Raw genomic sequence first — 25085 nt, 5'->3', positions numbered from 1 at the left:
AGAATTTGATCAGAGGCCGTTCCCTCGTTAAACGAAAGAAATTCCAACACACAAGCCTTAATTTTATTTTTAATCTCATTGTCTAATAGAATAGTCCTTTCCAAAGTCCACCTATAGTCTAAATAACTAGTTTTAAAAGTTATTTTTAGTTCAATCACTGAATGGTCTGACATTCCTACTGGAATATGTGAAATTGAAACTATATTAGATAAAAAAGATTGATCTAGCAAAAAAAAATCTATTCTGGAGAACTGACTGTACTTTTTGCTATAGAAAGAATTCTCTCTAAGATTTCCATACTTAACTCTCCAGACATCTTGTAGTGAAAAATCTTTCATAATGTTCTTTAGGGCTAAGAGGGATTTGTTTGGAGTGTTATATTTGGCTTTGGAGGTGCGGTCTAATTGCAGGTCCAATATAAGGTTAAAGTCACCTCCCAGTATAACTGGGACTGTATATTGTATCAGGTATTGCTCCAGCTTTTGAAGAAAACAGGCATTGTCCTCATTAGGATCATAATAGACTGCACACAAAAAATTAAAACTACCAATTGAAAGAACTGCTCCTAACCATCGACCAGTCTGATCTGTCCCCCAGTCATGAATCCTGATCCCCTTGTTAGCTCGTACCATTAAAGCTACCCCTCTAGTGGAACCAGTTTGCTTAGAGCAAAGAATTTCCTGTACCCAGTTAAGTTTTATGAATACTTTCTTACACTCTTCTGCTTCCAAATGTGTTTCTTGTAGGAGATATATGCATGCTTCAGAATTTTTCAAAAAATCACAGACTCTTTGCTGTTTCTTTCGGCTCCCAATACCATTTAAGTTCCAAGAAAGAATTTTACTATTTAATGCCATATTTAAAATCATGTAACCATAATTCTGCACCTAATAGCGGTAGTGGCCTGTAATTAAATTTGAGATTAGAAATATATAAACTTATGGCAGTTGAGGACATTTTTATTTGTTTTTCCCCTTCCCACCTAGTACCCCTCCCTACCCACCCCCCGAGGAACCCAACCCTTCTGTTTGGCGTGGACACGCAATTGGGAGCCCCTGTACCCTTAGACATCTTCTATGTGTAGATTAAACAACAGTGCTTTTCCCCAGATAATTTTAAACACACACACATTTTTTTTTTTTAAAGCCAAAATATTTCTTTCAGTTTTCAATTATTATTAAAATATTTATTTTCCTTTTTCCAAGTCAACAATCAAATGATTAAAGGAGATTAGGCAGGCTCCTCTAATAAGGAAAAATTAACTACTTCTCATTTTTGCTAATACATCATCGACTTCTTCTGGAAAATGGCAGGTGTACATCTTATTGTTCCACATTATTTTCAATAATGCGGGAAATTTCATTTGGACCTGGGCCCCTAGTGAGCGTAACTCTGGTATCCTTGAGTCCACCTCCCATTGTCTCTGAGCAGTCTTACCCTCAATGTCAGATCTAACTTGATAAGGGTTTGCGCGAAAATGGAGAGAGGTACGTGTCAAACACCTTCCTAGAATTAGTTCTTTTACACTGTAAGTCTGGAAGTAGACCAAAATCTTCCTCGGCGCCTTACGATCTGGATGTAGTCTATAAGGGTCTCTATGTACTCGCTGGATTTCGGCTTCTAGATCGATATCTGGCCGATCCTTCAATATATCTTCCCGGAGTAACCTACAGACAAAACCCTTAATGTCTTCCACCTCCGCTCCTTCTGGAATTTTAAGAATTCTGAGGTTGTTGCATCGTGTCTGTGTTTCCAATCTCTCCAGATCCATCGTGAGTGTTTGGTTTTGAGCTTTGATGGCCTCTATATCTTTGGAATTACCTCTTGTAGCCTCTGAGAGTGTAATAACTTTTCTCTCCAATGTGGTAGTCCTGGCCGTGATCTCCTCTAGCTTAGTCTCTTAGATATCAAATCTATCATGTAGTCCCTTTCGATTTCTCTCGGAGATCTCAAATTTACCCCACAAGTCCTCTCTGAGTGATTTAAACAAAGAGCCAAGCCTGTCACTCTAAGTCTCAGTTCCAACTCCATCAGATCCATTGGCTCTGTCGGGTTGAGAAGTCATGCTATATGTGTCAGGTATTAGTTGTGGCTGAGGGAAAGACTCGGCATGGATAGTATGAAGAGCAAGAGGGGGGGGGAATCACAACAGGACTGAATACTTTCATTATTGGGACAGTAGGTAGGATAGGAGCTTCACTCGTCGTGACCGCTGGGGGGTCTGTGTCAACAACTGAGCCTACGTCTGATCTTAAGCCTGGCTCATACTCATGCTCGAAAGTGAGAGTGGTCTGCGCTGCTGCCCCAGTGCTGGGGAATTAATGAGTGGGCGGGGTTCGGACGCCCCCCCGGCCGTCCTCCGCACATGCCCACTGTGATATCGGACAGCTGAGGGCCGTCCGACGCATGCAAGGTGTTAAAATATAAACAAAAACTGTGTCCAATATAAACAACGGTGTCCTTGCATGTCTAAGGCTTATTACAGAATGCAAGAACAACATAAATTGCAGTGAAATCGGGGGAGCAGGGAGGGCAATCCATTCTATCTACAGCAGCACGAGGATCACCTCCCCGCCTACAAGGACTCAACCCCACAGTATGCCTCTCCTCAATGTCAGCTGTAGCCCCATCTCCAGAGGACACCCATTCATCAACTACTTCCCTATAGAGATGTGCAATAGGTCTGGGATGAGCATCCCTAGCTTCTCTCTCTGAAGTGCCCTTTCCTCTGCCCGTGCCCAGTGGACAACGTCAGACACCCATGTCTCCACACTAGGTCCCCTGGGTGACTTCCAGGCCATGGTCATACGTCGCTTGGCCAAAGCCAGGGCCAAGTCGACAAATCTGCTCCCCACCTTCTTGGAGCCAGGCCTACAAAAGAGACCCAATAAACATACAACAGATGCATCAGTGAGTGACCTAGACAGGTTCTTATTAAGATGCAAAATTACCTCCCCATAGATCCCTGCAAGCCCAGGACAACCCCAGGTCATATATCCAAAATCAGTGACTTTTGTTGCGCAGCAAGAGCAACATCTAAGCTCCCCGCTATAAATTGTCTGGATCCTGTGAAGAGTGAGATATGACCTATGGGTGTATTTAAATTGAATGTGTTTAAGACATGTATTGCGAGAAACCTCCTGTGAATTCGCAAGCATTCTCCCCCATTCAGTGTCTGTCATGTCCCTTCCCAAATTGGCAGACCAACAAGCCTGAAGAGCAGCCAAAGGTTTTATTACCATCCCATCTAGGGCCTTTTAGAACCATGAGGCCAAATGGGGACCCTATCCCAGGGCCAGAAGTAACTGCCAGAAGTAACTGAAGGGCTGCATGTGTTGTAGATCCACTCCCGCATCATCCCACAAATCCTGTATGACACGAGTAAGGGCTTCAAACGTAATGAACTTTCCCACTGGCAGGCCCAATTGTTCCAGCAGGACTCTAAAGGGAATTAGAAAATTAGTCTGAAAACAGCCCCCTAGGATCACCAACCCTGCCTCCGTCAAGGGGTCCATCTGTCTTGCACTAAAGAAAGTCAATGGATCGCCATGAGGGAGGCACACCAATGAATGGGAGCTCAGGGGCATAAGGGGACACCGTGCTGGTATGTCACATCCTGTGGTCACCAGAAATTCAGGCCAGTAGACAAAAGGATACCCAGGCAGGGAATCTGGAGTGCTGGACATATGCCAACAGGAGTCCGTGGTTGGGCTGATTGCCCAACATACCTAGTTCTGCTAAGCCCACACCATTAAGCCATCTTTTGATTCACTGAAGCTGAGCTGAAAGAAAGTGCAATTCAAAGTCTGGTACTTCCAGGCCACCCTCAAGTAAGTGGCGACTTAGGGCATCTAATGCAACCCTCCGGCATTCGCCATCCCAAATCAGTTCAGGAAGGAGTGTGTCAAGTCCCTGGAACCAGGAAACCGGGATTTTCACTGGGAGATTCACAAAAAAGTAGAGCAGTCTCTGGAGCATGATCATTTTGGAAAGTGCAATACATGCAATGGTTGGTAGCTTGAGTGTGTGCCAATTAGCCTTATAAGTGAAATGCAAAGTTGAATAATGCAAATAGTCCATGGTTCACAATGTGCAGTCAGATTTTTAAAGGTCACGTTAGGGCAGAACACGAAATCCCTTATTACATGTGCCCATTATGATTCCTGGCATTTTTCCCCTTAAAATTACTCTTACAGTGAGTCTCAGTCATTTCAGATGGGGGCAATGATTAGAATTATATATTTTTGAGGCATAACATGCGAGAATCAGACTTTCTGTGCTAATTCCTACATTCAGAGACTTTGAATGCTTGCAGGAATTGAACTATCCTAACCTTTACATTGACCATCATAATTAAAGGTCCACTTGCTGAAAAAGATGGACAAGTTGTCAGACAACAAGGATCAGTTGGACTTTCTTGTTTCTGTGGTTCTATGCAATTTAGGGATGCTTCAGAGCACATTTGAACAGGTACCATCAGCTTTTCCTGGCTGACGAAAATCTTATGACAGCCTTATAACAATCTTAAGGTAAGAAAGACACCCATATTAATGAATGGTTCTTTCCTGGCTCAAGACAGTGTCACTGCTTTCCTTACTAGCTTAGGAAAATGTGTTAAGTCTCTTCCAGGAGTGGAGACCCCCTTGTTGCTGAGCACAACAGTTTTTTCAAGAGGTCTTGTTGCTTTTTGGTATCTATTTATGATTACATTATCTCAAAAGGGCTCCGAGGTAGGTTAAACGAGGCTGCATGATGCACCTACATAAATAAAGACTTACATACAGAGATAGATGGATAGATGGATGGTTGATCGTTTTCTGGCAACGCTCCCCGATATGGAATGCTCTCCCGGGAGTCCTCAGATGCAACCCCTTCTTCTCCTGTTTCAAAAGGGACCTGAAACTCCATCTCCTAAACAAATAATTTCCTGACCAACGTCAACTAACCTAGTCTTCTATATCTGAGTTGTCTCCTCTCTCTCTGGACATTCAAGGACAGTGGGTGACCGGACTATGTCATTCTCACCTTTCTCTTTTTATCGTTCTCTCCCCCTCCGCTGCACTGCATATGTATTTCCCACGCTGTATTTTTTTTTCTCTGTCGTTTGCTTCCTTACTGCCGGCCTACTATGTAATGTAATGTCTATCTGTTTTTTACTGTATGTATGTAAAGCGCTCTCATACCTACGGGTCAAGCTAGCGCTATATAAAACTTTTAAAATAAAAAAAATTATAGGATGGATAGGTGGATACTTTTCCTGTGTCCATATCCCCCTACAGATCAACTGATGTTCTGTCCCAGAATGTAAACTCTATTGTCCACAAGAGCTGCTCCTGGTGACGCAGCCCTTTTAGGAAAACAGGTAACAAATGCAAGTGCTACCTTTGTTCAATTTCTCTCTCATATTCACTTTGATTTACCTATTTTCTTCACTGTGATTTATCCCTTTTCAGTGCCAAATAACTGATGCACGGTGCTATCTGCCCGGCTAAAAACTACTGATATAACATGAAGTCATGACAGTACGGTTGCCACAGGCATAAGACAAGAGAGGCACTGTTGTGTCTATAATTGTACTGCTGTTTCATCACAGTGCCAATCCCACTGCCCCTCTCTGACTGATCCTAATGAATCTGTTCAAAAATGACAAAAGAAAAATATGGTAAAAAAACTAATAAAAATAACATAACTAGAGAACAACTAATGAAACACATAAATACAAAGGAAACAGAGTTTAAATTCATAAAGGAAGAAATGAAAGTAAATAAAATAAATTGCACCTGTTTTATGAATATTTTTGCGTTATTAAACTTTATTGGTTATATATTTGTCTTTTCATTTAAATGTAAACCCTTTGCTGTCCCCTTGCTGCATCGTTGCCCCTTCCTTCTCTCCCCTTCACCTCTTCAATTCTCTTGTCCCTTTAAAACCTAAGTATATGAGCTACTTATTATGTTTATGAGTTTTTTCGGAGGTGTACAGGAAACTGTGCACTCTCTGCCAGCGTTCTTTCCTAACCCCCTAGAGCACTGCACCAACTCTCCTGCTCCTCCCAAAGAAATTATTTACATTTTTCATTATTTTCTTAAATAAATCTGGACAATCATGTAAATATAATAGACTTGTTTGACCCTTTTTCGAATTTTGTTTTTCTCTCCTCAATCTTTAGAATTTGGGGTGAAATATTCACATGATATGAGAAGTACTAAGTGTGAAAGGTTTTATGGACATTATCGTTGGATTTATTTTTCATGTGAGCATTTTTAGATGCATTTTCCATGGCAGGTTATATCCATTCATACATAATAGAATATATGAAAAATCAAAAGGCCATTTTCTTCACTGAGAGCCAATACTTACAAGACTTTGTGTACTCAACTAAAACAAAGAAAACTTTTATGAATCAAGAATGGCAGATTTTACCCTCCTGAATAAAATTTGACAATTAGGAAATTCCAACATTATTGCTAAATTTCCAGATACAAAATCTGGATTAGGATAGGTTTAGCGAACGTTCTTGGGTGGATTTAACTGTAAAAGTTAGTAAACACTCACAGATTCATAAGTTTGCTGGTGCTCACTAAAGACTTAATGGTAGTTTGCACCCTGTAACTGCACAGAAATGTACCTGAAGAAAGGGAACTAGTAAGTGGGGTTCATGTTGGAATGGGGATGAGAATATTCCAAAATAGATGGCATAGAAGGGGTCTTTTGCAAGGCAAAAAATTATTTCCACTTAAATAAAAAAATACAGATTAAACATAGACAAGTGGGGAGTGTGTGGCTTCCTTGCTGAATAAGATGGCGACTGACGTTTGAGCTCCTCCTCGACATGCAGCTTCTTTCAACTAAATAGCCATTTCCGGCTGATGCACCTCTGCTTGGGGACTCCTCTTGCCTCCTACATTAAAAGGATATAACTGGTGCAATACATGTAGCCTTCATTCTTCACGGTGCCCTGGCAGTGACTTCCCGGTCTACATTGCAGCCATTTTAGATGCACGCTGCCCGATGTCTTCCTGCTCTACTCGTTGACATGCAGTGTTCTCCTTCTGTTTTTGCTTTTACCTGCCTCATCAGTGTGTTACTACATGGAGCTTTGATTGGTCTCTGACCTGGTAACTATTGCTCTCCACTTCAACTAAATTGTGCCTTTCTGAACCCAGAGTTGTGGTGGTGATTTTTTTTTACTCATAACAGCCGCCATTTTGTACTTCATTAATCTGGCGCACCACTGACTTCCTGCTGAAAGTTCCATCTAATAGCCATGACATTGCCTCCTAAATGATTTTCCTTTTATTATAAGAAGTCCATGTGCAGGTTATTTCTGAAGAAATGATGTGCTGAGTTTTCCCAGCCTCCCTCTAGCCTGATGTTTTATGGGAAACCTTCTCTAGGGAGTATACTTTCTCCAGTGCTAATGTGCATTTGCTGGTCATTTGTTGATGGCCTTAAGTTTTCATTTGCATATTAGCTCACAGGATATTTCTACTTTATTACTTTTCAACTTTAACTAGCTACTCAACCAGACATTCTTCTCACTGTTGTCTCCTCTCATTTTGTTCAACTTTATCTTCCTTTGTATGGGAAGGACTCATACTATTCATTTAATCAAAATGGCACGTGATCCTCATACATCTCCTAAAGCTACTTCTTCTATCACAAAATGTGGAAGAGTGAAAAAAGATCCTCCCTGACCTATCCTGTTCTCTCAAAACCCTGTTTTATACTCTATTCTGGATGAAGTGAGAGGTCTAAAACACTTTATGTGTGCCACCAATGAAAAGCTTCAGCAGATTGAGGATTGCTGGATAGTTAAGGAGAGTAAGACGATCGAAATGGAGCAGCGTGTTAGTAATCTTCAAGATGTAGCCACTAAAATCCGTACTTTTGAGCAGGAAATCCTAAAACATAAACTTCATACTGAGGACCTTCAAAATAGGAATGGACAGAATAATCTTTGTATATACGGATTAGAGAAAGGCCATCGAGGTTCTTGACCTTCTTGGATTCTAGAAAAAAATGTGTTCCAGATCTTCTTGGTATACCTAATGCTCCTCCTTTTAACATTCAACTAGCACGTTGCCTTGGCCGTCCTCATACTCATGCTGCCAAGACATGAGGAATCATTCTCCTGTTCCTCATATGTGTTTTGTGTTGTCTAGTCACAACATTTTTATTTCTCAAGATCTCTCTAACACAACTAATGTCAGAAGAATCAAGTTTCTGGCCCTCTGACCTCAAATGTGATTATTAAACATCCGCCATGACATTATTCATCCTTACGTATACGAAATTACTTATGAGGGCACCAAAAGATCTTTTGTGATCCTGCAAAGCTGAAAGCATTTCTTCACACTCTTTCTCCTCATACTATGGACACTACCATTCAGCAATACTAGGAATTCGGCTATTTTGCCTATTATCTCCTCTTTTTTACTTTCTTTAATACATGGCCTCTGTATCTTAATTTACCTTTCATCTCTCTGTCATAATTCTTGTTCTGTTGTTATCTTGTCCCACAATGCGGCTTCATGTCCTTCTCCTAAGATCTGGACTTCTTTCCTTGATCTGCTGCTTCTACCAGATCTTTGTATTTTCTTCTTCCTTTCTCTTCGGTTTTATTTTTGTATTTCCAATATGTGAGTGCTTACTGGTTACCTGATATCACTGTGTACATTTTATATGTATTTTGTTGTGAAACCATGGTTTGATTTTGTCTCCCTTTTCTTTTTTGAACAGTACCATGGCTTCCATGGTACTCTTCCCCTATATTTGTTCCCCAATATGTTTAACGTTGTCTCGTGGAACGTCCATGGTCTGGGACATCCAGTTAAAAGACAAAAGGTACGTTCTCATTTGTTCAAATGTAACCAGCATATTGCCTTTTTACAGGAAACCCATTTCAATGATATTAAATTGTTTAAAATGAAACGTCAATCAGTTGGTCAGGTATTTTTCTCCCCAGGTGTAAATCGTAAGGGTGGTGTTGCTATCCTATGTCATAAAGTGCTAAAAATATAAATCCTATCTACTGAATGTGACGCTAATGGACAATGGGTATTGGCCACTACTAGCATTCATAATAAACGTATTTCTTTATTTAATATTTATGGCCCAGTTAAACCTGATCCTAGCATAGTATCAAAGTAAAACTTCATCATAACATCATAACATTATTATAGCAGGCGATTTCAATCAATGGTTGGATCCCTTTACGATCAGGAAATCTACGTGCAAATTAATTCCCAACAAATCCCATAAGGCATTCAAACCAGCCATTAGCACTCGATCACAATGTGATGTCTGGAAAACTTGCAATCCTGATTTATGTGAATTTACTTTTTTTTTCTAATGTTCACCATACCTTCCCAAGAATTGATTATATTTTAGTTACCAAATAGCTGTTACCGTCTATAATATCAACTGATATTAATTCCATTTTTATTTTGGATCATGCCTCTGTTTTATCTTCTTTTGATTTTTCCCTTGGTAAATCCAAAACTGGTTGTTCGAAATTTAACGCTTGTCAGATCATAATTTTATAACAGTAGCTACTGCTTTTATCACAGACTTTTTTCCATAAAACAAATTGATTGATACCTCTATTCCTAATATTTGGAATGCTTTTAAGGCTTCTTATGGGCCTTCACCATTGCTTTCTCTGCTACAAAGAAAAAGAAACTAAGCTCCCAACACCCTGCTTTGCTTCAGCAAATTAAATAATTGTAACATACTTATGCTTCCCCCAAAACCTCCACTGTTTTCCATGAACTAATTACAGCGAATTAAATTGCTACTACTGATGCATGTAATATTCTATTCCAGGTTTATTCTAAATATCATGACGGTCAAAATAAAGCTGGTAAGATACTAGCTAATTACTTAAAAATTCAATTTGAGCGTAAAAATACTGGACACATTCATAGTGAAAAAAAATTCAACAGTCTTCCTCAACCCCCTTCACTTTCTCACATGTCCAAAAAATTAGATGCTGATATCACCCTTCTTGAAATTAAAGATGCCATCAAATCCCTAAAGCGAGCTAAGGCACCTAGCCCAGATAATTTTTCTATTAAATTACTTTCCTCATTCTCATCTTTTTTAGCCCCCCAAGTAACTAGAACTCTTCAATTATATTCTTGCAAATTCAAAGACTAGTGGTTCATTCATGGACGCCGTAATTGTTCTTATATTTAAGCCTGATAAAGATCACACCCGTTGTAAGAATTACCAACCTATTTCATTAATCAATTATAATTGCAAAATATTTGCTATGATTCTTGCATCTCGTCTAGTAACTGTTATACCTCTCCTTGTCAAACCAGATAAATCTGACTTTATTAAGTGCAGACTTGCTACATATAATGCCAGAATGTTCTCTAATATTCTTGCGTTAGCTAAAAAACATAAGGATCCCCTTACAGCCTTATTTCTTGATGCTGAAAAGGCATTTTTGAACACATTATTTGGCATTTCATGTTTACCACTATTTAATGGTTTGGTTTTGGTCCTACATTTATTTCTTTTATAAAACTATTATATTAGGAACCTTGTGCTAGTGTCTTTGTTAATGGTCATTTCTCCCCTTATGTTAATTTACATAGAGGTACTAGACAAGGTTGTACCCTCTCCCCTTTACTTTTTATCCTTTGTTTAGAAACATTCCTTGAGGGTTTTTGGATGTGACACACTTATTTCTGAATTTGAAAATAATTCCCCTGAGATTAAACTTTCGGTGTATGCTGATGATGTTGTTCTTTACATGTCCAATCCCTTATCCTCTTTAGCCCCCTTTTTACAGGTGATTGAGTTATATTTTGGGATATAAACTTGCAAACAGTGATTTCACTTGGTGCCTGTCCAGAATGAAATACATAGGTGTTTGGTTTTTACCCTCTATTTCCAACATTATCAAACATAATTTTAGTGTTTTAAAACTCAAGTTACAAAAGTTACTTTCATCCTGGTCTTCTCTGCATTTATCATCGTGGGCTAGATTGGATACTCTTAAACTGATGATTATACCACATTTCCTTTATGCACTTTCTACACTACCATTCAAGATCCCTAATTATTATTGTTCACATATTAATTCCATTTGTACAAAATGTCTTTGTAGCAACAAAGGTCCATGCATTGCCATGTCTAAATTAAAACGCCCCAGGAATGAAGGTGGTGTTCTTTTTCCAGACTTTTTCCAGCCTTTAAACTGTAGTGCACTCACAGTTACATTCATTAGTTATCTTTGTATCTTTCTCCTACATTTCAACATTCTTTTTCCTGTCTTCTTCCTACTCCACCCCTACTTTCTTCTTCTATGTTTCTCTCCTGCCTCTTTTCATATAAAAATAATATTCTTTCTTATCTCTGGGTTTTTATTGGTTTTTTCCATACTTTACACATTGTAGTACCTCTGATTTGTAATTCTTATATTGCAGTGTGTTACACGTTATTATGATTGTTCTTGTTCTAAATACCCTCAATAAAAACTACTTTAAAAAAAGCATACAAAAGCAGATTTGCATTCAGAGCAAACATTTTTCGCTAAGCTGTTGTGAATTTGGCTGCAAATTCCTAAATATCTATTAAACTTAAGAGGTTTTTTTAGAAAGTTTCACAGAGAAAATAGGTATTCTTTCTGGCATTGTCATAGAACTAACACTTATAATTCTATAATATAAGATTGTATCCAGCCACCCTGGTGTCCTAAGGCCACATATAGCATTTTAATCAACAGCCTCTCCTCTTTAGTGTCGATAAACTCCCCCTCATACAGATTGATAATTTAGTTACTGGAATTCTACCTAAAATACTTCACTGTTCTATTTTTGTTATCTTAAAATGTGTTCTTTTTATGCCTTTTTTTCTATAGTGCAAACTTGCCCTGAAGATTTTGGAGTGCTTTACATAAACATCAGTTACATTACGTGAGGTCATATTTATTTTTTATAGGTACAGAGATATTAAGAGACTAGCACAGAACCAGAGGAAGTTGAGTCGGCACTAAGACTCAAACCTGGTTCCCCAGTTCGGAAGTTGGCAGCTCTGTCCATAACACCACATCTTTCTGTGGTTAAGGAGTTCACTTGGACCTAAACTGAGCTCCCCAAAATGTAAGGTTGGTGATCCTAGGCAGATCGCTTTGGAGCCTATTCACATAGGCATTTTGGAGTGTGGAAAGTAGTACTCTTTTGCATACACTTGTATGCTTATTAGCTCTAAACTCATTCAATGGATATTTAAATTTGAATATTCATATACAGTTAGTACAAATAAAGCTGTGACTTCTTTGCCCTTTTATTAAAAGGCTGGTTGACGTTTCAGAGGCATTTCCCGAAAGGCCTGTAAAAGTGCATGAAAGAATACTCCTGCAGTGCTACCTCCTGCTGCCATAAATGCTTTTGTGAATTAGCCCATATATCTTTCTCTTCCTCATTTCCAAACTCTACATAGTGCATTATAGTATTTACATTCATAGTGAGGGTTAGCAGTTCACTCACCCAGTGGAAATCCAGTGACCGTCCAGTCGGGGAGGGAGTGGCGCTGCTATCCGGGCCCCGTCCTGAAGATGGCGCAGTTGGTACTGACAATGAGGCTCCCAGTGCAGCTTTCCTGTGTTGTGATGCTGCCTCTGACGTACAGGGACATCCCACAGTTTACTGCCAGATGCAAAGGCTGAAAACGAGACAGGTGGGTTGGGTGTTAGAACTCATACATAATGTCACTTGCATTTGCTGCCAACCGCACATATATAAAGTGATATTTATTACATACTTAACACCATTTAGTCTTACAAGCTCTGCATACAGTTTATAATGACTTGTAGATAACAGCGGTGTAATGCAAAATGTTCCCCCTATCAAGAATGCATTGCATTGTATTGAAGTATTTATATTGCGTGTACTACCCCATGTGTGGCAGTGAAGCGCATGCTGACATGAGTAGCATGCAACACCATGTAGGGTGTGCGGATGGAAAGATGTTGGTTTTGATTTGATCCTAGGTGAGAAATGTTTCCATGTCAAGCGCAGTGCTTAATTTGAGCTGGTGGCACCAGCATTAAAAATTATCTGGCACTTATGACGGTCTGCCACATGGTGGCGCTGTCTGGTAATTTAGATATTAGCAAATCAACAGTTTCTTTTTAATTCAATATACATTAATAATGGCTAATAGCTGCTGCCCAAATTATTTTTATAACTTTGGAGGCCTGGAATAGTCTGAATTGTCACACTTGGAGGGTGTGATGTTTAGTAGCTGTGTTCATTCTGTCTTTAGCAGTGCTTGCAGTGGCAATGAGTGGTGCAAGAATTAGTGGCCTCCTGACTAGGGCCCTGGCAATTATTTTTTACAAACTAAGCACTTGTTGTGTGTGAGAACCACAGAGTTGCGGTTATTGTGCTATGGGCCACAGAATGTAGCAGTGTGTTGAATGAAGAAGTGTGAGAGACAGACGTGCAGTTTTATAGTTTTGTGTATGCTGTTAGCTTTGAACAGCTCTTCCGTACCCTTTATGGTATTTCACATGATATAGTATGCTTAGCTGGACACTGCACTGGGTTGTCCAGTCTGAGTTTTTGTGTAAAGTTGTGGCCCTGAGCTGGCATGGTTGGAGGGAGAGAGAAGTGGAAAGATCTGTTGGGATGGATATGTTTATTACCATCCCATATCTGAGTGTCTATGTGAGATGTGAAGAAATGGTCAGATTGTATAGGTATTTGGGACATGCAGTAAATGGAATATACTAAAGTCCTCCAACATTGTCCATTAATATGTGACAGATCTTGTAAATTATTCTATGCTTTCTTTTTTTGTGTTTGTTGTTTTTTGGGGATGTACAGTACTGATGATGGACAACCCTCATTGCAGATATGTCTTACGTGATTTCATAGGAATAAGTTAACATTTGTTGCTTACCACTGTGCATTATGGTTTTAGTATTATTGTAGGCATAGCTATTATACATGCTAACACATAACTGTATAATGCAACGGCGATCTGTTGCGTTTGTCTTCAAGCAAACACCCATGCATTCTACCAGGGCCTGAACCGAATGGTGTGTCCTTAATTGATTTACAATTTTTTAAATTACAATTTGCAAATTTCTTGAACTTCACAAATTCTGACACTTCAAATTCTCTGAAACTGGCAAATTTGGGAAAGTGTTGCCTATTTCGAATACTGTTAATTTCAGAAAACTCACACTTGGCAGTATGCTAAATGCATTGTTGGCTATATTTTGCACATATGTCTTGTTCTTCTATGATCAGATCTACACCCTTGGGTGCTTAAAATCAGTTATCTTCCCTCCCCTCTTATTTTTTTCCACGCGGATAATTAGTGAATGTTGCCATATTTGCGAATTTCAAGAGGCTGGTGAGGAGAAAAAGTGTTGGGGGCTCAAAGGAAATTGCATTCGCAAATGGTGCGAATCGCAAAAATCGGCCGTTTGCGAATGCAATTCCCATTTTTGGGATGCATTAACATTTTTGTAATTTTCGCAATTTAACTAATTGCAAAATTGCGATTTCTTAAATTGCGATTGTATTTAAGGAATCTCAAATTGAGATTCCTTAAATGCAATGCATCAAACTCTAAAAATTTGCGAATTCGCAAATAAGGGGAGCAAATTACCATGAAGTTGACCTTCATGGTAATTTGCGAAAACTTTGAAAAATGCACTAAAGTGCATTTTTCAAAGTTCCATTTTAGAGTGTGCAAAATGAACTTCTAAGCAGATTTCAGGGGTGCAACAGGGTGTCCTTTGGACACCCCTGCACCCTTGAAATTGCATTGTTAATTTGCGAATTTCTAATGGTGAATTGTAAATTAAGAATGTCTTTCCATTCATTGGCCCACAGGAATGGATGGGGAGGTATTCCTTAATTGTGATTCTCAATTAAAGAATCGCAATTAAGGAATTTTAAGAAATCGCTATTTTTTTAGCAATTTCTTGATGCATTGCAGTTTGCAATTCCTTAATTGCGATTCCTTATTTTTCCGCAATTAAGGAATCGTAAAATGCAATATTGATGCATGTGCCAGTTGGTGATGATGCTTGGAGGTCAAAGGTGAAGGTTTTCGCATCGGCCGTGACCCAGGAGGGTGAACACTTCTTAAAGGAGGTCGGGATCTGGCTGACTTCGGTTTCAGTGACAAGTTGGAACTCACTCGTGATGAGTAACATATTTTGTTTTTTATCCGTGCTGCGTCATTTTCTGTCTGTGCTTTCTGTTTACACGCGTACATCGCATCTGATTTCTATATTCAAAATGATATGTTTATTTATAAACGTTACCCTTGTGTTCTTGCTGTACTCCTTTCTCAGGGAACGTCTCGCGCTTGAATAAAATGTGCGTCACACATTTTCTCCTTTTAATGAGTTCCTTTGCTTCTTGTCTATCTTGTGTGATTTAGGAGAGCAATAACGGATCTCCGAGGCGCGCCAAAGATATCAAATATTGAAATAGAAAACAGGGAACGCCACTTGGAACACAGTCTGAGGTTGAGATGCTATAAACGAACCTCCACGTCGTTTTGGAATTTAGAGAGGAGGAGGTTGGGGACAGGGGCTAACAAAAGGCGCCAAGAAACCATTGGGTTCAACGTGGGTGATGGGTGTAGCACTGTGGGCCATATTATCAAGAAAGGGCGATACATTATCGCCGCTTTTATCGGCAGGAAACTGCTGCTAAAGCGGCGATAATGGGCTTGATAATATGCCCTTGTGAATTCCCATAGAAGCCCAGGTTAACACCAGAACCTGGGCTTCTATGGGAATTCACAAGGGCATATTATCAAGCCCATTATCGCCGCTTTAGCGGCAGTTTCCTGCCGATAAAAGCGGCGATAATGTAGCGCCCTTTCTTGATAATATGGCCCTATGTTCTTATATATGTTGTGAATCACCCTTTTGGGGTTCTTATTGAAAATCTACACCCAATGGAGTGATATTTTTGTAAACGATATTTAGAATATGTCGCCTCATTTACTACAAAATGACGCAGCTCGGCGCCGCAGGGCATTTTGGTGCGCCCAACTGCGTGATTTGAAAAGCACAGGGATGCATTGTATTAGTAACAATATGACGCATCCGTGTGCCTTGCCTTGTGCTGGCGCACTATTGGCTGCCATGCGCCATTGCAGGCACCCTTTGCGTCATATTGCAAGGGTGCCTGCGTTGCGGGGATGATTGATTTTGTGCAGGAAGGGACATCTTCCTACACAAAAACTTTCCTGGCAGGCTTTCTCCTCTTACTATTTGAGTTGCAGAATGCAGCACGCATAGAAAAAGAAAAAAACTAGGAGAAATAAAAATACTTCTCGTTGCGCCACTCCTACTCCTCCCCTGGGGAGGTGTAGGGTTTTGACGCATTTCCAGCTTTACAAAACTTTGTAAATCTGAGAACGTGTCAGGTTCCATAGATGTTGCATGGGAACACCAACAGCAACACCCATGGAAATCCTTTTCCCGCAGAGTAATGCATGAAAGGGAAACATTTACAAGACCATGAAAAATCACGGTGGGTAACTTTATGTGACCTTGTAAATATGGGCACGCATCTTGCGCCGCTGGTGCGTTAAAAATAGTGATGCACCGGCGGCGCAATGGCTTGTAAAGGAAGCCCAATGTATCTTTGCCAGGTGCGGTTTCTTAGGAGGACATTATTACATACAACAGTATGTTGCACAAATCCATTGTATAAATAAAGAGTAATAAAGAGTTCTCACTCCAGGGTCTGATAATGTTACAAGAATTGGTTCCAACAAGGGGGCGAGTTTAATTGAACTAATATAAAATCATGTGTACAGACCTCAAATCATCTCTCTTGGGCTCAATATAAAGAAAGTTCTGAATAATTTAAAAGTCGTTCACTAAGCCTTCTTGAACCCCGGCCCGGCTGCATTCACTCCTCACTATAGAAAATATATTTTGAACTCCCAGTTTTTAATTTCAGTGGCAAACTTATTATGACATCACAAAAGCTTTAGGAGGTCAGCCCATGTGCATTTTCCTCCACCCATGTAACATATGATGCAAACCCTGAAAATTCTAAATAATTAAGCAACTTAACATTACATTAAAATACATGCAATTCTCTAATTCTGCAGTTTATAAATAAGGAATCGAAAATCCGAATATTCAATTATTTTTTCATTTGGCCATTGAATGCTAAAAGCTCATTTCACAAGTCAAATAGTTTTATTTGCCAATGGTGCCCACCAAAACAATTCTGCTGATGGTTAACAAACAGTGTATTATTAAGTTCACCTTGAAGGGATCTTTTTGGCCATATGTGTCAATATTCCACTGCAATCATCACCTCATGTAAAAAGGTCAGCACATTTCGTCAATTGTAAACTTTGTGGTGCCTTCATCAGGACCAAGCTGAACTTTCAAACAGTAGAAATATCCTATGGAAATTGTCAATCCAAACATGAGGAGGTTCTATTACCAGCTGTATCCCTTCAGCATACTTTATCCAGCACACTGGCATAAATAATGTTTTCATTTATTTAATGTGATGTTACTGAACACCAGTGCTGAAACTACACTGTACATTGGCAGGGACCACATACTCCAGATATAGCTAGGGCCATTCTTTCTGATTTTCTTTATCTGGATTGAGTAATGCAGGGTCTCATTGAAAGCATGCCCCACTCTTCCATATAATGGATCCCCAATCATTAAAAGTAAAATGTCCATGAAGGCTTGAGTGACAAAAGCGTATGTCAGCGAGCAAACTACGTTACATGCATTTGTATAGCCCATTTACACAATTTGGGCGACCCACAGCACTTTCGGATCGTGCCGCCATCTTCAGTTTATGAAATATCATTGAACGATTTCAAAGTGTTCTGCTACCTTTGTATTTGTTTGATGGTGCTTAACCGCATGCGCGCTAGCGGTTTTCCCGCTGCGCGATGCGTTTTTTAAAAAGCTGCGTTACATGACGAGCTCAGCTCGTCATGAGCGTACGAGTGTCGTAACTCATGACGAGCTGAGCTCGTCATGAGCGGGGAAGGGGTTAAAGGTGTTCATAGGTTCATAGTATTAGTTATCTCAGTTCAGCATCTATGTGCTCTGGTATGGAGGCCACCTTCTCCTTTTGTTTGTGTTGCAGTATGTATTATTTCTGCTTTTCTTTATATGTTTACATCCATCAGCCCAACATCTGACACCGTGCCTCATGTCCCCTTTGTTTGTTTGTTCCCATGAGTACACACAAGTTCTTGCTACATTCAATCACATGGGTAGAGTTTGACAAATCTCATTGCGGATGACCCACCGGATCCACACAAATCAAACAACTGTTTTCATTGGGCACTCAGTTCGACCCAGTTGGACTGACGTGATTACTAACTTGGCAGAGTGGGATGGATGTCCTGAATCTTGCATGCAGAAACAACGTAAATTATTCTCTAGCTCGCTGCATCTCTCCAGTCTGTTTTTCATTTCCATGGAGACATGAGTACACAAAACAGAATGTTCTGGAATTGATTTAACAGGACATAGACACAATAGGGTTCTGGGTAGATTTTGTGAAGAGAGCTCTTTTCGCTAGACAGATAAAATCATTAATCTACCCAGTAGCGGTCGGTATGGCTCGCGGGTGAGGGGGGCGGGCACGGGGGGATTCATCATTTCAAAAATATATATTTAAAAACCTATCTTTCCGCCAGTTCCCACGTCTTCCCTGCTCCTGTTCTCCTGCCTCCGACAGGAACAGGAAGCAGGCAGCCAGGCTCCCTCCCCATATCCATTCACAACGCTGCATGCAGGGTTGTGATTGGTCTGGCGTACTGTGACATGGCGCTTAGCCCGGGGCTAGAGGGGTGGGCATGTTCTCCATGCAGGCAGCAATGCAGCCTGCATGGAGAAGGGCAAAGTGCGCATGACTGGTTTGGACAGCCCTAGAGGGCTGACCAAACAGCCTTTGCGCACGCAGGAGTGGGCAAACCACTCCTCCCCTGCCCTGCTCGGAAAGCAGAGCAGCCCCCGCCTACCCACCCACCTGCAAAGCAAACATAAAATGATATAAATTACAATTTTATGTTTTGGCTTCTCGCACTGCGAGAAAGCAATGGGGCGACGCTCCTCCACCATAGCGGAGGAGCCGCCCCTGAATCTAACACACATTGATGCAGTCCCAGGTGCCAGAGTCCTTTGACCCCAAACTGCAATGACCAATGTTGGTACAACATTTTCCCAACATGCTTTTCAAATACTAATCTAAATCAAATCAATCAAATCTTTCCTATTAGTTACAACATGCAGTGTAATTCCACTAGTTAAAATCAGAGATTTGAATCTATAAAGACACACCAAAGGACACTGCTCATTCAGGGAACAATTTTGGGATCCATTGTCCTTGCCAATTTAAGAGCATATTACTTTGCCAAGAGTTAAGACAAGTGGAGATTTCTTTGAAAGCATTTGTGAATATTCCTTGACATATTCATGGGACCCCTTGGAATAATCTGCTTTATCGTTTGTTACATTGTGGCTGCCCCACTGGTCAAGAACAAGTGCCTTGAATATATGCCGGTAGGTGCTTGGTAGCAGGATGACTTACCGCTCAACTCAAGAGGTTAGTGGAAGAGATGTGTAGATGAGTTCTGATGAAACCTGGGTTGCTGCCTCTATGTGTTGGGTCTGAAATAAAGTGAGAGCTAGAAAATGGTGACAATTATGCTAAAATTCTACTGCACTTTGGCGGCACTGTCTTATGGAACACTATGCCCAAAAATATGCAAATACCGTCTTTCTACTCCATGACAAGCACATTCTCCTTGATAGCACTACGAGAATAAACCAAGAAAGGCATCAGATCAACCCATGGAACTGAAATAGGCTCCACAGCGCCCGCTCCGACTTCAGGTATTTTCTTTATATTGAAAATTCTTAACCCTAAGTGCCCTCTCTTACGATTAAGTCCTTTGGACTCTTAGGATAAAAATCATGACTTGGTCCTACGTGAGAGAACCAGGCAAAAAAACTACTATTTTGCTCCTGACCCACAGAAGATCTTTTCCTGAATCAAGCATTTTCATTACCAGAAGACGGGTTCAATGAGATCTCCCGGGTTGAGCTGATCCCAGACCATGTGAACCACTTAAGATTCCATCAACTGTGACCAGTGTTCCTTTGAGTAAAGTGGGCTCCATAATTCTTTCTAAGTCTGAAGGTAACTTTTTGTTACAGACCAAACATCCACTGCTCCGAGACATGGTCATCTCGTTTAACCTTCCCTGTGATTCTGTTTCTAAGGGAACCCATAGCGACACTTTGAAACTATTTCAGGATCTTTTAACTGTCAAGGACTTTAATAACCCCTCCAAAATACATTATAAAGGACTCTAACTCTATTAAATGCATAGTTAATTTCCATCCAGTCCACCTTTATTTTCACCCACAAAATTTTTATGTAATTGGGTTAATAAATGTTTACAATTTTTTCATCTGCCTTTAATAGCACATTAAGGTCCTTATCTCATTACTTTTTTGCATTGTTTTCCAAATGCTTGCTTTCTGTAGTGCCTCTTTTAGTGTTAAGCTTTGACCTTGTGTGAGGTACGGAGACTTTTGAGAGACTTTATCTCACCTCACATCATTAATAATTTTAGATTGATAGTGTGGAAATTGCGGTAGAGTACATTAAACTTCTGATTTCTTTTCATTCAACACCTTCTTCTCAATACCTCACATTTTTGACAATTGTTTTTTTTTTACATTTTAGATCATATTAATAATTATCTATGGCACTCACAAGTTAACATAACTATTTATGTTATGTTATGTTATTTAGGCTTATAAAGCGCACTTATACCAAAGGGTATCCTGGCACTGAGCCCTGTCTAAGTGGTATCCCTCTGCATCTGGACGGGAAACATCCTTTACGACGCAACTTTTACCATGCAGTGCCTTTACAACGCAGGTTTTTCAACGCAAGTCATTACAACGAATTGCGCTGGGGGGGCGCTCTAGGATAGGTAATAGTTTAATTTACTATCCAACACCTTCCCTACTATCCACGGGGACTGGAGTTGGAATAGTAAATTAAACTATTCACTATCGAGCACCCCCCAACGCAAGTCGTTGTAACGACTTGTGTTGAAAAACCTGCGTTGTAAAGGCATGCGTAGTAAAAGCATGCGTTGTAACAACGTACATCCCAACTGGACTAATCTGTGAATGACCACATTTTCAACCCCTTAGAGAAGATCCATGAAGTTCCTAAGGTGCATTGGAAGCTTGTTCCAGGCATTAGTTGCACCTAGAAAAAAACCTCCACCCAAGTTGGCCTTTTTTGCCCTTGGAACAATCACTTGCTTTGCATCCGTGGGGCGCAGCTCTCTCCCAGGAACATAACATTGAAGGTGCTTTCTTAGGTATTCCGGGCCACAGCCTATCGGGGACTTAAAACCATGCATAGTGCTTTAAATTGGGCCCGTTGTTTTATAGGGAGCCAGTGAAGGTATCGCAGGCCATTTCTGACTGATGCGAACCTTGGAATGCCCGTTAGCAGCCTGGTTGCAGCATTCTGTACCATCTGGAGTCTGCTGAGATGTTTCTTTTGAATATTCAGGTACATGCTGTTGCAATAGTCCAGACGGGACAGAATGAGGGCTGAGACAGTTGTCCTGAAACTTTCCTCTGGAATGAAGAATTTTATTTTCCTCAGGGTTTTAAGGAGGAAAAAACTAGTCGAGACCACCCCACTGACCTGATCCCCAAACGTCAGAATGTTGTCCATAATCACCCCCAAGTTCTTAGCTTTCAGCATGGGGGATGGGAGGTTGCCCATTTCATTGTGCCACCAGTCTGGTGACCAGAGGTTGGAGTTGTTCCCGAAAATAATCACCTCTGTTTTGCCAGCATTGAGCTTCAGGCAATTTGCAGACATCTAGCCTGTTACTGTTTTCATACAGTCGTGACATCTAGAGGCTGTTTCGGCTTCTTTACCCCGCTGAATGGACAGCACAATTTTTGTGTGTCATCCGTGTATGATGTTAACTGTAGCCCAAAGGATCTTATAAGGGCAGCCAACGGGCTAACATATATATTAAAAAGCGTGGGACTGAGGGAGGACCCCTGTGGCATCCCACAAGGAAGGGAGAAAGGCTCTGACCAATCCCTCCCCAGATCCACCGTTTGTGACCTGTCAGCCAGGAATGCTTTCAATAGGTTCAAGGCCTTGCCCTGGACCCCAGCCTTCGATAATCGGCCCATCAACACATTATGATGGACCGTATCGAAGGCTACAGACAGATCCAGCAAGATCAGGATAGCTGAGTTTCCCTGGTCCACCGTCTCTGGAACCTCCTCCATGGCTTTAATCAGTGCCAACTCAGTACTATGTCCCACTCGGAACCCATACTGAGTGGGATCCAGCACGTTGCTGTTTTTAAAAAACAGTTTAAGTTGCACATTCATAGCTCTTTCCATTATTTTTGCCGGTAGATGAAGTCGGGAGATGGGTTTGTAAGTGTTCGGATCACTAGGATCCAGATTAGGTTTTTTAATCAATGGCAGAATGGAGGCTATTTTCCAGGCTTTAGGATACTGACCTGACTCCAAAATGAGATTCAGCAACGGTGTCATGGTCGCCGGAGTGACTTCAGGGGCATTTTTAATAACAGCTGCAGGACAGGGGTCTAGGGGGGAACCGGAGCGACAACCCTTCAGCAGGGTAGATGATTTTTTACATGGGCATGTGGATAATGAGAGGTATGTTAACTTTAGCCAAGCTTTAGGTTACTGGTGCGATGTATGGATAGAATTATATGAAATCTCCTGAAAAAGTTGTTAAATAATCAACTTTTTGTACTTCTTGAAAGATGGCGCACCATCAGTTGCACTTTAGAGCTCCTATGGAAGGGCTGATTCCTAAAAGGTAATAGCCACCTCCAATGTACTCTATGGAACTATGCTAGATCAGGGCCAGATTGGGAACACAAAGCAGTCCTTGCAATTTCATCAGGCTGGCCCCCCTCACGGTGCATAGTAAGTAAGCCTGACCACTACAAGGAGTTTGGGAGAGGGGTGTGTATACAAGTGTCAATCACTGGCTGGCCCGGGGAGACTGGAAATGAAAGTAAGTGGACTATATTTGCTTGCTGATTTTGTTACTGGGGGCCGATATTACAGCACTGCTGCAAAACCGAAACCCAGTAAGTAACAAAACCGTCACCCACCATTTCATCCTCCCAGGGAAATGCCTGATGCCCGGTACAGCCAGTTCGGCCCTGTGCTGGATGCATGAAGGCCAGATGAATGGATCTGTGTTTCCCTCCCTTAGCCATCGTTAGCCACTGATGAGGGCAACGATTCGTCCACATTTTATGATTTTAGGATAACTTGATACTTATTCTCACACTTTGCACATATGCCAGCCACAGCAGCTATGCTGACTTCAGCCCCCTCCCCCCTCTTTGCCGATGGTGACCCATCTCTGCTCTGGCCAAGAACAGCACCGGGACCATGTTCCAACTATGATGTCCTTGGACTGCGGTGCCTCAGCTGTAAAACATTATGAGGAAGTGAAATATGTGTTTGTTGGCTCGGCACATTGAGTATCCCGCGGCGTTATCCTTATTTTTGCTCTTGCGGTACTCCGCGTTTTTTATGCGGATGCGTTTGTGGGTGAGGCTGAGGGCTTTCAAGGTCTCAGGGAGCCATTACCGTGTCTTCAGGAGTGGAGACTGCCAGACCTAGATGAGTTAAACGTCCTGTAGGAACACAAGTTGCAACAAAACTGCCTTTTTCCAGACAGATATCTTGAGGAACCAAGTTTAGCATGGAAAACAAACAAACATCAGAATTAGATCCCTACACAATTGAGATGAAAAGTTCATGATTGGAGCAGACAGTCCATATAATAATCATCCTAATAATAGTAAAAAGAACAAGAATACCAACTACACTGCATACTGCAGTGACATACTGTGCCACTAGATCCAAATGGGAAACCTTTATATATTATGGGGTCTTCCTGAAACTCCGCAATGCACTTTCTGCAAAGGCCAAAGTCGATTAAAGGGATTGCAACTACGGCAACAGGCTGGAAAGCGTTGCCTACACACCAATAGACCCGATTTAGACATGAGACACAAGATTTTTTAAGCCAAAAATGCAGTACTTAATTTGAGCTGATGTTTTACCGACACTTTATCACCAACACCAGTGCTTTTAATGAGCACCAGTTAAGGACACATTCATTTACAGGGAGATTAAATGATTTGCCCAGAATCACAGGATGTTGAGCCGATGCCGAGACTCAAACCTTGTTCCCCAGCTCTGAAGTCAGGAGCTCTGACCATTACGCCACATCCTCTCCTCACTTTCATGGTCAGTAGTTGGTTCTATTTTAGGCTGCAATAACAGGAGAAATGGGCTGGGGCAATCTGCCTCCAGATGGGAGAACCAGCACATCTTTTTTTTTTTACAAATTACCCACTGCAAAAAAGTCTTCATTTTGTCTGTCTCCTGCCTGACATTGCCTCTGCTTCAATAGACGTCAATAAGGGAAGTACATTCTGCTGATTATTATTTTTAATCAATAAATAAAGTACATTCTGCTGGTTATTATTTTTAATCAATAAATAAAGTACATTCACCAGATTTTTTTTTTTTTTAAACCTCCCACTTTTCTCTTCTAAAATCTTGGCATGTATGGACGTAGTTAAAAAGCGGTGCAAAGGGATCAGTTGGAACGACTCGGAAATGCACGAACATCGACCACCCTTCTGCCGAAGGCGCGGGGCGTGCACGTGCCGACAGCCGCGCGCTGGAATAACAGCTCTTCAAGCGGTTGGACGCAGACGAATCTGCTGATGAGGTCTGTCCACTTCTACAGCGCCCTTTATGAGCCACAAGCCTTGAAAGATGAGACGGTGGAGACGGATTGATTGAGTGTGTGTTTAATATGACTCATCCGGGAGTACGTGGAACCGGCAAGGAGGGGAGGAAAACATCGAGTTATTTCACCAAACCATAATAAAAAATAATATTAAAACAATATGAAACGTCAGTTTTTTTTTGCGTCTGCAGCACTGTAGGTGGTCCTTCTGAAATCGGA

The 25085-nt window shown here is 40.9% G+C and overlaps 1 protein-coding gene across 1 annotated transcript in view; it reads right to left on the bottom strand.

The window, feature by feature from the left end:
• APCDD1L (APC down-regulated 1 like) overlaps positions 1-25085 on the bottom strand; it is a 189690-nt gene that overhangs the window by 32878 nt on the left and 131727 nt on the right. The window contains exon 2 of the mRNA XM_078650452.1: positions 12504-12678. Coding sequence (XP_078506578.1) covers positions 12504-12678 — 175 coding nt within the window. The remainder of the gene's footprint in view (positions 1-12503; positions 12679-25085) is intronic.

Source organism: Lissotriton helveticus, chromosome 7, assembly GCF_964261635.1.
Source record: "Lissotriton helveticus chromosome 7, aLisHel1.1, whole genome shotgun sequence".
Lineage (NCBI taxonomy): Eukaryota > Metazoa > Chordata > Amphibia > Caudata > Salamandridae > Lissotriton > Lissotriton helveticus.
Note: the sequence above shows the minus strand (reverse complement) of the source record. Positions and strands in the feature narration are given on the sequence as shown.